General features: G+C 40.4%; 1 protein-coding gene across 1 annotated transcript in view; it reads right to left on the bottom strand.

Moving 5' to 3' along the window:
* itpr1b (inositol 1,4,5-trisphosphate receptor, type 1b) overlaps nt 1-6,893 on the bottom strand; it is a 96,824-nt gene extending 89,931 nt beyond the window's left edge. Inside the window, exons 1-3 of the mRNA XM_073468456.1 lie at nt 6,837-6,893; nt 5,150-5,263; nt 895-965 (exon numbers count right to left, since the gene is read on the bottom strand). Of these exons, the coding sequence (XP_073324557.1) occupies nt 895-965; nt 5,150-5,241 (163 nt within the window). The 5' untranslated portion in view covers nt 5,242-5,263; nt 6,837-6,893. The remainder of the gene's footprint in view (nt 1-894; nt 966-5,149; nt 5,264-6,836) is intronic.
* Nucleotides 6,894-14,344: the final 7,451 nt, after the last annotated feature.

Raw genomic sequence — 14,344 nt, forward strand, 5'->3', positions numbered from 1 at the left:
TAGGTTTGAGCCAATAAACGATGCCATGATGGTCCATCGTAGATCGCTGACAGTCATCAACTACTAGACCCCACCCAACAAAGACTTCCATGTACATCACGATGTTTCACTGTGGACATCATCATATGCCAATTCGGCCTTGATGAGACACACACACGCACACTAACGAGCTGAATATATAACCCCCCGCTGTCATAGCTGGTAGTTATGAATTTATTACTCCTTCAACATGTCAATGCCCCAATCAACTTAACAGAGATTCATCTAACCAAGCTTTAAGTAATGTGATCATCAGTGCAGCCAAATAAAGAAATTAAAACAAATCAAGAACAACATACTGACTGGCACAAGCCAGTGTTTAACCTTTCTACGTGTATAGCCTCATTTGGATGATTTTATCCATTACTGAGACGAGACAGGTTTGTATTATTATTGAGTTAATTATATAAGTCTGTCTTATCTTGGCTTGTATCTTTCAATGGACACAACATATGGGAATTCCTATTGCAGATACTTGATGGAGACCATCTGTAACGCACCATGAAACAGTTGGATAAGGATAAGGATAAGGATAGTTCATGTGAAGCATTTTTCTTTACATCACTTCCGATTTACTCTCCTGACCCTATTTTATCAATTGAATTTTAGGGAATCAAATGACCCAAATGCCCATCTGACCCTTCTGAAAGAGCAGCCAGGACCACGTCAGATAATAAATAACAATGTCAGGAAAATAAACCAATACATTTTATCATCTGAAAATTAAACTACAACAGTGCAATAAGGAAAATAATGTTTAATATGAAACACTTTAACTTTAAAAATCCTAATTTATAGTATACCATAAACCTCAAGATATCATTAAGTAAGAAGTACGTGATTTTGAGACCTTACCTCTGAATTTCTTGGGAGGGTTGTTGAGGTCACCTGTGTCTGGTTGTACCACACAGCGGTCATCCACAAGCCTGGGGACACAGCCGTCATTATGATGAGTCCATCACTCAAGACACACGCTACTTAAATAGACTTTAAACCTCTATAGACTTTCATTTTCAATACATGAACAATCAGATCACACTGATAATACTGTTGTAACAGAATCCTTAATGAGCGTAATAACTTAGCTAATAGAAACCAGTGGACAGTCCTGTCAATGGTGTCACACTATTCCACAAGCAATGTGCTAGCAAAGGAAGCTATCACAGAAGCTAGCAGACATGGATGTAAATGATGGATGGATTTGCAAATGTTTGGTGAGTATTGGTGACTAACACCATGTAATGTTGTTTATAAGAAAACTCATCAGGGCATCTTTATTGGACATAAAAACTGTTCAATTTAATCAGAAGTGCCAGCTCATTCATAGCACATGAATACTGTCAAACATTATGTTGGAGACACAGGGAAGCTCTTGTGGTCAATACTGCCCAACATCTTAGTTCAAAGCATTGGTCTGATATCAGGTGATCTAAACTGTCCAAACCTCTTCCACACTATACAAAAGGCTGTGCCAACCTACTGAAGCTTCCCAAAGTTAAAAATGATTGGAGCAGGGGTAACAGGTTTCCTCTGCATTATGGCCTGAAATTAATATACTGATTATTATGAAAAAATATGTGGTGTAGCAGAAACTAACACAGGACTCAGAAGATGAGGTTACAGATTTCTAAACTGGAGCACATGTGATAGATTGTACCATCATTGTACAAAAACAGGGGACCCAGGGCCTTCCTTAAAGAATTCAACAGCAGTGCTACCTAATTATACTCTTCAGGAGCACCATTAATTAACCTTATCTTGCAATTCTTCCAGATAATATAACACAATGTGTTGATAAAAAACTTGTTTGAACTTGATAGCACCATTATAGCAAGGAATTCTGGGGAAACCCCTGGGAATACTATGAGATAGTAGATCAGCACAAAAACAACACTTCAGTAGGAGGCTCTAGCCAGTCCAGTCAGTTACATCTTTTTATAGCTCATGCAGTATACACTGTACTGCAGGAGCACTGTCATGATGAAGGTAGAAAGCACAGAGAATCTCCTCTATAAGAATAAAAAGTAGGAATGTATGATATGGATTTCTTTCAGCTAATACCGATCACCAATAATGACCTGCTTCTCATGCTAATCAACTGATAAGATAATCGATAATTTAACATTTTTGTATTTTAAAAATACGTTTGTACCCTGTAGTTAATGCACACCTGAGGGAGGTGACCAAAGATGGACGATTTAATATTTCATAGCTCTAATAAGATTTGTTGTGTTAAAACTCTTAAGACTATTTCCTTTCACTCAGAACCCTTCCTAAAATAAGTAAAAAATCAAATCAAATAAACCACACAGGCAACAACATGTTTGGATCTCCAACATACACTGTGTGGCTCTACCCAGATGCAGGAGTTTGACGTCATGTGTGCAACAACAGTGTGCTGAGCTTGTTCTTCTTCTCCTCTGTTTATTGGCAAACCAATTTCAAAGATGTATACCACCACGTACACCTAGCGTATAGATGCTGAAATTGTTAAGTCAATGAGACTGCCAGACACATTTCTCCTATGCACTATGTCAGTGCTGGAGAAAGGTCTGGCTACACCAATTCTTATTCTGGTATGGGTAACACACACTCTGGCTTATTTGCATGTGTTTAAACCAATGACAATCATCTTGGGCGGTGTTTAACCATGGATGCAGCAATGGTGCCCCTATAAAACAGTGTAAAGAGGAACTTGGTTTGCATGTGGGGAGGCCTGGGATTCAAATGGCTAAATCCTAGCAAAAGGAAAGATAACAGCTGCTAGCCTGTTTAGGTTTTCTAGTGTTACTGTAACTTGCCAGCTAGCTTGGCGGTTGTTGTTGTTTCACGTAGCGACGGTGATTATGAAAGCCATTGAAAGTAAATGAAAAACTATTTGGTTTCATATTATAAACTGTATTTATTGGCTATATTGATTATTGGCTGCTAGCCGATAATATCAATTGCCCATTATCAAGCCTAAAATGTATCTATATTGTGCAATCCAATATAGAGTCATAGCCTTGATCACACTGATGCACTGTTAGGCAGAGGTCCAAAAAGAACAGGAGTTTCAATGGTCATCAGTTTCCAAGGTCATGAAGAAACCTCCTCTCACATTCTGGGATGCAGCTTCATATCTACATCCCAGTCTCCCAGCATCACAACCCTCAGTGGCATCCTCTCTGAACCAGCAGTGGTCCAGGTGGTTGCAGCTGTCTCTCAGAGGTCACATTCAGTACGCTGACAGCAAAACACCTAATACAATAATGCTATTTATAGTTCCGACCGTCCTCTAAGCTCTTTTCTTGAACAGGAGCACTCACAGTAGCAGTGTGTGTGTGTGTGTGTGTGTGTGTGTGTGTGGGGGGGGGGGGGGGGGGGGGGGGGGGGGGGTTGATTACTAGGTATAGCAATATGAGGTGGGAAATTTGACAAACGAGCACTGTCATGGTGGCAGTCTTCAAAGCTGTGCACACATTTGTTGCCATGGTGGGTGACGCACAACGCTAAACTGTGAAAGAGCATGGTGTCTGAGAGCTGGCAAGGAGGAGGGCTCGGCACGGCCTGTGGTTAGTAGCAAATATTAGATTGACATGGCAAGAGGAGGATGACTGCAGCACTTAGGAAGAGGAGGACAATAACACAGATGCTGTGCTCATTTTCACCTTGGAATACAAAAACGAACACCCTGGGGGAGAAAATAGCAAGAGATGGGCTTGATGCAAGAAAATAAAGTCTAGAGAATGGAGCCTGACATGCTGGATGTGCTGTCACATGCTGGACAGGAAAAATCACATTAATGATTGCCCTCTCTCTGACTGCATCTTCTTCATTTAGCCTTCTGTTCTGACTGTCAATGGTATGTCAAGGTTTGCTAAATTTGTACATAATGAGATGCACTTTTAACTCGTTGCCTACAATTAGGGAGGAGGGAAGAAGTCAAGTGCTTAAATAAATGGTGTTCAACATGCAGCAGGAAGAGACAGGGTAATTTGAATCCAGAGTGCCAACTGAGCACACAATAGAAAAGGAAATAAAGGCTGTGACTACTGCAGGATCCACCACTTCTCAAATAAGACTAACCTCATTCTTTATTTACAACATTTTGGAGACAGTGTTATGAAGAGGGACTCAGTATACCTTCCTATATTCATTGATAAGTCAAAACCATCAGACTAAGCGAAAACAGACATGTGACTGCAGTCAATGTCCACAAAAGCAAATGAGTACATGCATTTGGTAGTCATTAACTTTTAAGTTGAGAAAAAATAAAAAAAGCTTCATGTGTTTCTCAAAATATCGATTTAAAAGAACTTGAAATGTACTCTCAGTAGAGCTGCCAACTGTGTTAAATATCATTTTCTTACAATACCCCAGGTTACAGCTCTGAAAGTTCTTGTTAAAATATACAAATAGGTTCTGTTTATTACACAACACAAATATCTAAAGGAGGGCTCAGACCAGATTTATTTTGAGGAGGTCGGCCTGACTCTAAAGCGGGAACAAACAACTCCCTTCCTCTCGCATTTCCAAGTTGGATTATTGTTGCCACTGCTGTCACAAAGATAACTGGATTGTTTCCATTTTCCCTAGAGTAGCGGCTACATGGAAAAACATCAGTTTGTTCCATCATTTAGTCTGTATTTGACGGCGTGAAAACGAATAGAATTAGGGCAGCACAATGAATTGACATATATTCAAAATCGACTCTGTCTCTGCATACCTCAACTAAATGGGTTCCCTTGTTTCACTGAAATCAGATAACTTAGTATTTGCCACAAAATGTGGAGAACCAAATAGGTAATGCTCATGTTGACACTTTGGTTATTTCCACCAGCCAAACAGATGCATTAAATCCATCCATTATGTGAATCCATCTGTTAAACTACGCCATCGACTCAGCACAGCCATTTTGTGGTTCAAAAACTGCAACCATGTAGATCATTACACGAGTTACTGTGTTTATTCTGGAGCCTCTATTGTGTAATAGTTGTGTATTCTGCACAGTGGGACAATATTATCTGAAGCTCCATCCATTTAGTGAGCTCAGCTAGAATCCTGCAGCATGAGGTCATGGGGAAGTGAGGTAGTAAAACAGTCACACATACAAAACAAGCAGACTTACCCTAAAGTGCTGATAAATCCACTGGTGGTGCCCTCTGCATACAGGGAACAAATGTCCCCAATATGGAGGAAACTGGACATTTTGTCCGACATGGTTCCTAAGGTTGGACTACACCTGCAAAAGATTGACACCAGAAGTCTTTAAAGCAGTCAGTCACATCACTCACTTGGAATTATTATCAAATATTTCACTCAGATGGTCAATTAAATGATCAACAATGACAGTTATTTATAACTAAACATTCACTGAGTGAAAAAGAGCCAGAATCCAGGTATATTATGATCGCATATCCTTGAGATTCCCTGGAGAATACGCACTATTTCTGATGCATATTCTGAGTTTCGTTGATAAGAGCCATATATGGGTAAAATATGGACTCAGTATACTTCATGAGGACATATATTATACTGAAGATGTATGTCCAAATATGAGCACATTTCTTCAGTATCTGGGATGACATGAACTCCAGGTTCTAGCAGTATAGAAGTGGTCCCATACTAGGAGTATGGAGTAGGATATTCTCCTAACATAAAATCTGCGACTATGATTGGAGAGTATCACTGTTGATATCATCATATTTGGATCACATGTTGGAATATTCAGGCAATAATATCTCTGGATTCTGGACATTGCAACTGCTGGAGTTTGTTTGGTTATGGAGCATCTGAATGTTTTTTTAGCTCATCCTCAGAGCACCACCTACTGTAAGACCATGCGTAACATTTGTGGAGTAATTGAGATTTTTTTTTTACATTATACATAAATAACTGAGCTATAAAGCTAAGCAAGATGTGTCCTGTGCATCTTGTTAATATGGTTTTCTCCTTTTCACTTTAAAGAATAGGCTAAACATTTAACAGATACCATGAATGAGCTTATTACAACTGTACAAATGCACTGAATCATCAGAAAATGACAATGAATGAAATCCTGCAAAGAAAAACGAAATAAGGCGTCTCTGTGCACAGTGCTTTTGTTAGCTGTGTGAAACCAATACACCTTCAATTTAGGTCACCACTCTTGAGTCTGTTTCCAAGTTAAGAGAATCTAAGCCTGTATGAAAGCACCCAGCAGCACGTACAGAGGTGAAGTGGTTTTTATCGTGGTCAATCCCTTTAACTACTACCAAAGATGATGCTCTCGTTCAAACCGCAGACATTTTGGAAGAATTTTAGCTTAAACTTTGATGTGAACTCACATTATGCAGCAGCTGTGCCACCAGAAAGGAAAGTCTTAGAAACGACGAAAGCACACAATGTGACCATTTTAATGAAATATATTTTTATTTTCTGTCAAATAAATGCGTGCGTATGAAGCTGAAGGTCATGTTTAGCCTAACTTACACAGAGTCAGATGTCCCACAACACTCCACCACAGCAAAGCAAATACACTATGTAAAGTTTGTATTTTGTTATATACCGCCTTTTTCTCTAAATATACCACGTAATTTCAACGTCTTGTGACATATTTCAGCTTTTTAAGTGCTTTCTGGGGTGAGAAATGAGACACAAACATCTCTGCTAGCTACATTAACTGTCAAGTAGCCTCGTTTTTTAATCGCACGAGCGTCAGCTCAACAACAGCAACAAATGAGCGCGTGGGCTACTTCCTGACAGGGATGCTCGGCTCAGTGACTAAATGAACAATAACCTCGCTGGAAAAAACTACGGATGGAGACGGACTTTACCTGGCAGATAGGCAAGGAGGCGTCAAAGACGGACAGAGGAGGAGAGACGTGTGAAGAAGTGGGTCAGCACAGGATAATTTCCACAGCGCTATCCTCGGTTAAGTCCATGGTGGTGAAACTCCAGGTAAGAGCAGGCTGAGCGGCGTTATCTCTGACAGCTGAATGCGTCCTCGGCAACAATCCTCTTCTTACCTCCTCCACATGTCACCGAGGGAACGCCCCTTTCGTTACTATTTATACTGCAGCGGAGCTCTCTGGGTAATGAAGTTCCTCAGGCATTTTAAAGCGCTGTCTCCTGCAGTGCTCATAATAAGTGATTCCACAAGTCAAAGAGGCATTGTTGTCTTGATCGACCCCTATTGTTTTGTTTTATTTTATTCTGTTTTATTTTGTTTAAACAAAAATAATAAGATGATAATAATAATTGTATTAAGTTAAAGAAAATTTGTTGTGGCTCCAGGGATGGCCATGGCGGTCGGTCTATCAGTCCTTCATTGACTGAACTATTGATATAGACTGATGGATCTCAAGAACTATTGGATGGACTATCACTGTGTACTATAGAAACTCATTGTTCCCAGAGGATGCATCTTATGACTTAAGGGATCTTCTGGCTTTTCCTCCAGAGCCATCATCAGTTCAAAGTTTCCATTAGTCCAATACTTTGATTCAAGACCGAATACCTGCAAAATTAATAATATTCCCCTCAGACTCAGCTGTACTTTGTATTTATTGCTAATTAGCAAACATGTAACCAAGTGCATACTAATACTACAATGGCGTGATGAGCACACAAAAGAAGGCGGTGAACATGATGCCTTCTTACATCAGTATGTTTAAGATTAGATTTAGAATAGAGTTTTTTTATTTGAAACATGCTAAAACAGAAAAAATGAGTAAGAAAAAAAAAACAGGTTAATAGCAAATAAGATTAACATGTAAAGGTCCAGTGTGTAGGATTTAGTGCCATCTAGCAGTGAGGTTAAAGACTGCAACTAACTGAAGACCCCTCGTCTCATCATCTCATAAGGAAGTCGCTAAAAATATGAAAATCTAAAGGCCCTAGAGCCAGTGTTTGTTTTTTCTGTTATGGGCAACTGTAGAAACATGGATAGACATGAAAGAGGACCCTTAAATCATGTTTGAGTGAGTATAATTTTTATAAGTCAACATTTTCATTCTGACCAAGCAAGCATGTTGACATTAGCATTTACCTCAAAGCACCCTTGTGCCTAAGTACATCCTCGCAGAACAGCAGCTATAGACTAATTGAATCTTAGTCTTGTCTGAAACCCCAGTAGCTGACACTTCACTCATCCAATGATTGCAATAGAAGAGAAGAGAATAGAGGAGAAGCTCCCAGCTTCTCTTCAATCATGTCTGTCTACCCCTAAGTACATATGGACGCCTTTAGATGTGACACATGTTGTGGACTGTAGTGAACATGTCGCTGAACGATCAAATCCATGTGACCAGAGGTTTTTGTCAATGTCTACATTATTTCATGTATATAATGTCAAGAACAGAAGCACACATACCGCCTTACAAAGAGGGGGCCATGCTGTGCATGTCAAAGTGTGAAAGGACATGAGATAAAGACATCTGTTGTGTGTGCAGTCTCCTGTCAGAAACACTGATTCAGCCACTGTCTTTCTTTCTTTCTTTCTTTCTTTCTTTCTTTCTTTCTTTCTTTCTTTCTTTCTTTCTTTCTTTCTTTCTTTCTTTCAAAGAGACGATTGTTGAATGTTGCAGGGTTTAAGCACCATAGTCATACAGACAGAGCTTCTTGTGGTCTCACAACTTTGAGTGATCTGATTTATTTGAAATTGACCCAAAAAAATCACACTGTGACATTTTCAGCTACTGGAATTAGAACAGACCTTGTACTAAAATATTCAGTTACTGAACTCACACATAACTTGCCATATTAATAAAGTAAAGTGTAGGCACACTGTTCCCAAGGTGATCCTATAAATTCTTCCAAAACAAGAAACCGGCTCACCTCCAATTTCTCTGTGAAAGCCTGCACAGAGTGGATGGCAACATTTGAAAATGTGTAAAAGCATCATTATTCCTAATTGCAATATAAATAACAGAGCGAGACAGGAAGAGAAAGCGCACTTTCATCCATAAAATTGGATTCGATGATATTAACCAAATCCGCTGATGAGCTGTTAATTTGGTTTCTTAGTTACACAATCTGGAGGGAAAATCAGAGTGGAGTAAGTGGGGGTACACAAGTGGCCATTTCCATAAAAGTGCTTCGCTTCTTCTTTCACCAGGCACAGTGAGGTCTTTAAGATGTAAATTGCTATGCTGTAAAAGCTTCTCCACTGCGGTTCGTGTTTTAATGCAGTTTTCCTGGTGCTGATATCAAATCCAGTACTGGTATGATGCAGTGGAAGAAAAAAAACACACATTATTCATGTGGTGCCACTCTCCCCTATACTGGTTATGCAATCAGTCATTGTTATCAAATGATATGACAAAAGATATTAAAAGTACATCCAAAACCACTTGTGCAAAAACAGACTGTGTTATTCATTTTGTTGAATGTGAAAGGGGAGGATGAAGGATAAGTGCTCAGCATCATTGTCTGATACAAACATGCGCGTCTACATTCAATGACATCACAGTAGCTAACCTATATTCCATTTAAAAAAAGTATTTCCAGGCTTTGGTTACATTTGACATTAAGTGAAGTTGAATACAGATCACCGAGAACTCAGTTGTCATGGATACAGTGTACAGACGACTGGCTACCAATCAACCAGAGTGGGAAAAAAAGGGCTTTACTGTATATATATAAAAGTGAACACAGCTGCTGCTGTGTTTGTGAATCGCAGCAATTCTGATGTCAGACATGATCTGATAAAAAATAAGCCCTTTTTTTATTCTCTGCGTATTCTGCTCAGTGTTTCATTATAGTAACCTGGGTTAACCTGACAAGTTTTCCACTGCCAGAGTGCTTTCTCCCCACACAATGCATGACAACAACAGTCAACAACCATTGATATAGATAGACAGGAGATGGGATAGATGGGGAGACAGTAGTGCTCTCTGTGAGGGTCATGAGCAAAGCACAAGTTTAGTGGGAGGGAGAGGTGATTCATTCTGTGTTTGTTAGTCTGACTTACAGCTGACTTAGAATTTTCCAAACAGATTTGACAAAATGACTACCAAATTAATGAACACAGCATCTGCATGCTTTGACTGCACCGGAGACAGAAGGACGACAAAATGCAGCCACCGTCTGTGTGGGTGCACAGATTGTGCATCATTGTGCATGTGTTAGAGCGAGTATTCTCATGTGCAGATTCAGGCCTTCCCTGAGCAGCAATGATGTGTGGGCACAATGGTTGGTAGTTTTCTTGTCTGAGGCTCCCATAGTCCTCTGTGTGGGCCATGCCTGCAAACGAATCCTCGCATTCATCAGGAAATGTCAGAGCGAAGCTAAATATATTAGGAACAAAGAGTCTCTTGTGTTTTCATTATTCCTCATTATGTCTCGATTTCATGTCAGAGATTGTTAAGTCCCTCTAAAGTCCAGTTGTGTTAGGAGGAGAGACAGAGGGCTCGATAAAAACTCTATAAACAATGTGGTGGCCTCTAACTGCAGTTCTGGATCTGGGACAGTGAACCACTGAAGACATGATACCACTGGGAGCAAGAAACATAGATAATAGCTCATTAGAATAGAAAACTGATAGAACTTCTTTTCACTTGAGCAACCTCACATCCACAGTCGTAAACTCTGCGCAAATTTGTTCCACTTGACAATTAAAACTCTATTACTGGAGCTCTGGCAGCTGGAACAATGAGTCAAGGCTTTCTGAGGATCAGCATGCAGCGTGCACAACTGGATGACACACTTTGTGATCCCTCACCGAGTACAGGACCTTCCAGCGTAGTGTGAGAGGAAGGTCATCCAAACAACGGTCTATTATCCTCCCTCTGTCTGTCTGCCAGCCTTTTGGACTCTGTTACAGGGACGTGATGTCATTAATAATCCGTTAATGACATCACGTCCCCGTAGAGTTGTGTCATTTCCACTGTCAAAGCTTAAGAGGTTTACCGTACCTAACTTCACACAGATCACACACAGGACTCAGAGATGGGGAAGTAGAGTGCCACTTTGTAAATAGACCCTCCCAAACCCTGCACGTCACCAGCTTTCTCTTCTTCTTTTGCACTTCTGTTGCAGACCACCATTGAGCAAGAAGGGCTATGTGAGAATATGCAGCTGAATCATCAGACACAACATTAAGACACAGTGAAGACTCTTTCTGTTCCGCATTTTTATAAACTTGCAGCCTCTTAGTTGATTTTCACGCTGATGCATACTCATAAAAGCCCCCGTCCCACCTCCTGCCTTGCCTGCAAGACAACAGGTATTGGTACGGCACCCTAGTATAAGGTAGAGATCTACCTCACTAAAAATAAAAGACAATTATGCTGGTGTAATGGCCTGCATATTCCCAGTGGAAATAATCTGATTAGACCAGCTGCAGAGATATTCTAATTAGGCCTTGTGATTTTGTGCCATAACTTGTTACCAATGTAAGAAAAATAAGTTTCACATTCTGTACTGCATCTTGGATACGACTGGATGAAAATGTGTATTAGTGGTAACAAATTTCATGTGCTTGACCGGCTCTTACAACAGGTGGTGTATGGAAATCAGAACTGATGAAATACCCAGCTGTTCTCAGCTGGTCCCCTCTTCATGAGCACTGTGCACAAAGGGGAGGATCACTTCAGCACATCCCCTTGGTTACGGTATAATCAATATGCCAGACCATGCACGTATGCCAGAGAAATTATCTGCCAGGTGTCTGATTTGCGGAGACAGATATGAGTAGTTTTTGTGCATTGTTGCTGTTTAAACTCTGTTTGAGCTAATCCCGCTGAAGGAGAACAATAGCCAAGGAGGCAGTGGTCTGAATTTACCGCTTCTGTAAGCTGCTTTAACTGCAGGTACTGTAATCCAATAAGATCAGTTGGCTTGGAGGAGCCCTGGCCTCACTTTCACCGCACCTTATAACCTACCTGGTTACCTAAATCAGTCTGTGTACATGCTACATTGTTCATAATATACACATAAAAACTACATACATGCATGAACATCATTCTGACTTAGATCCACTTATATTATAATCATTCTACAGTTAATTTACTTGGTTGCAGCATTCGTGATTAAACAAATCTAATACAATTAAATGCAGCTGCTTATATAACAATAACAAAATAACTAAATGATAGAGGTCACATTTTCAGAATGAAGACAAAGTCTGTGCCGGATGCTGCAAAGGTGAGAAAGGACCGGTAATGGGATTTTCACTCTTGGGATTGACTATTTGTCTGGGAGCTGTTGCACATGGTTTAAAAATCCTCAAGTGTTACAGGTCACACATGATTAGTCTCAGCCTGACATGTACAGTAAGTGCATGACCACGCCCCACCAAGCGTGCAGACATCAGTGGGATCATTTGAGGTAAGATTCGGTCATTGCACAAGCTTGTTATAGCAGTCAGACGTTATGAAAGTGATTAAATCAACACTAATCTTGGGGATATGTTAGGTGATTATGAAACCCATCATCACCAGCTTATTAAAGGGACAGTTCACCCCAAAATCAAAACTAAAATTTTTCCTCTTACCCGTAGTGCTATGTATCCATTTAGATTGTTTTGGTGTGAGTTGCAAAGTTTTGGAGATATTGGCCCTAGAGATGTTGGCCTTCTCTTGAATGTAATGTAACTAGAGGCACCAAAAATGTTCAAAATAAAGCGTACATTTAATCGGATATATATTTTTTTAGGTGTGCCTACTTTTAGGTGGCTAAAATACGTCCTGCTGTCGGTGCAGCTCTCCCCCTCCACACAGGAGGAGAGCTGACCCGTCATCCACTGCAGGTAATACACTGACTAGGGATAAGTAGCTCATACAACCCCACATCTACAAGACCCGTACTATCCCTTTAAAGGTATTATTGGTAACATTCAGCCACTAAATGTGGCATTGCATCTCCTCTCTTCCATTGCATTCCTGTCACATGTTGTTGAAATCATCTGCCCCCTCAAGTGGTGGCCAGTTTCTAACATTGCTAACGCTAGCCATTTATCGCTAACATCGCAAATCTTCCCTAATGCTTACCAATCAATATGACTTTTAAATGAATTGCATTTCCCCTTTTTTTTTTAACATTTTTAAATATGTTGCTTCCAATTTTCCTCTCAGCCACCTTGAGCATACCGTAGACTGTAGATGAACACTCCCAGAGGCTTAATTAAGAATGTGTGCACTGTAAACATAGTGTAGGTGTAGGTAAGATATGTATGTATGTGTACGTCTGATCAGTGGTGAGAGCAGCTGCAGAGGCGGCTCCTCTCGAGCTCCAGAACTTCCTGCTGAGCCTGCTGCAGGTGTCGAGGGCCAAATTTAACTCAACATCTGTGAGGGGAGGAGCCGGTTTGAAAAACCCCATTGACATCCCCTTCCTCTTACACCGATGTGAAGCTGCAAGATAACACCTGCTTCATTATGCAGTGTCATAACAGAATAGGGTGTGTCGATGCGTGAGTCAAATTTCTAAAAAACATCTTGAAATTCAGCTTTGAAAAACAGTCGGCTCCCCTGTTTTGACTTAGCTTGAGTATTTTCTGGCTACTGAGAAACTTAATGATCAAGGTTCAAAGACGTGTTGCTGAATCTGTTGATATAGTCAAAACAACTTTTGATGGATCAAATCCTTCAAAAGACGTAATTAACCCCAGTTTGTCTACAGATTGCAACTTGGACCAATGTTTCTTCTCTTTTCAGTCATGAGATGAAAGACATTTCTCAAATTGGACTTTGAAATGCCTTCACCAGCTGAGACCCAGCAGATAGCTGCTGTATTTTTTTATTTGGCTGCAGGATTCAAGGCAAGGACATCTGCTCCCTCATAAGAGAGGTGCTCCATTTTTGCACAAATGGACTGCCAGTTGTAATTTCTCCACTGGTCACTCAGCCTCACTCCTTTATCAATGTGATACATGGCTCTCATAAGTATAAGTGTATCTGCAGCTTTTTGTCCTTTCCGGAGACACTTGGCAAGATATCCAGGTTAAAGTCTTATTAGCCTAAATGGGCCTGCGGGGCTGCAACGGAGGGATCTCATATTCAGAACGCACCTCATTTACAAGAATTAAAAATCTTTAAGCGAGACTGTGCGACTTATACTGAAGCCACAAGCAGCAGTTACAGGATAATAGCACACTGTTTTTCTCCTAACTTTAAGGTTTATGTTGACTCATTTGCTTTAAAGGAACAGTTCAACATTTTGAGAAACAGGCTTTTTTGATTTCCCCTGAGAGCTTAATGACAAGATTGATACCACTTTCATTTGTATTTGGGCTAAATGTAGCCTAGCTGAAGCCGTAAGTATGGAGCAGAGCTGGAAACGAGAGGAAACAGCCGGCTTGGCTCCATTCAAAGGTAGCAAAAGTCACCTGTCAGCACCCCTA

This window comes from Pagrus major, chromosome 6, assembly GCF_040436345.1.
Source record: "Pagrus major chromosome 6, Pma_NU_1.0".
In the NCBI taxonomy this organism is placed as follows: domain Eukaryota; kingdom Metazoa; phylum Chordata; class Actinopteri; order Spariformes; family Sparidae; genus Pagrus; species Pagrus major.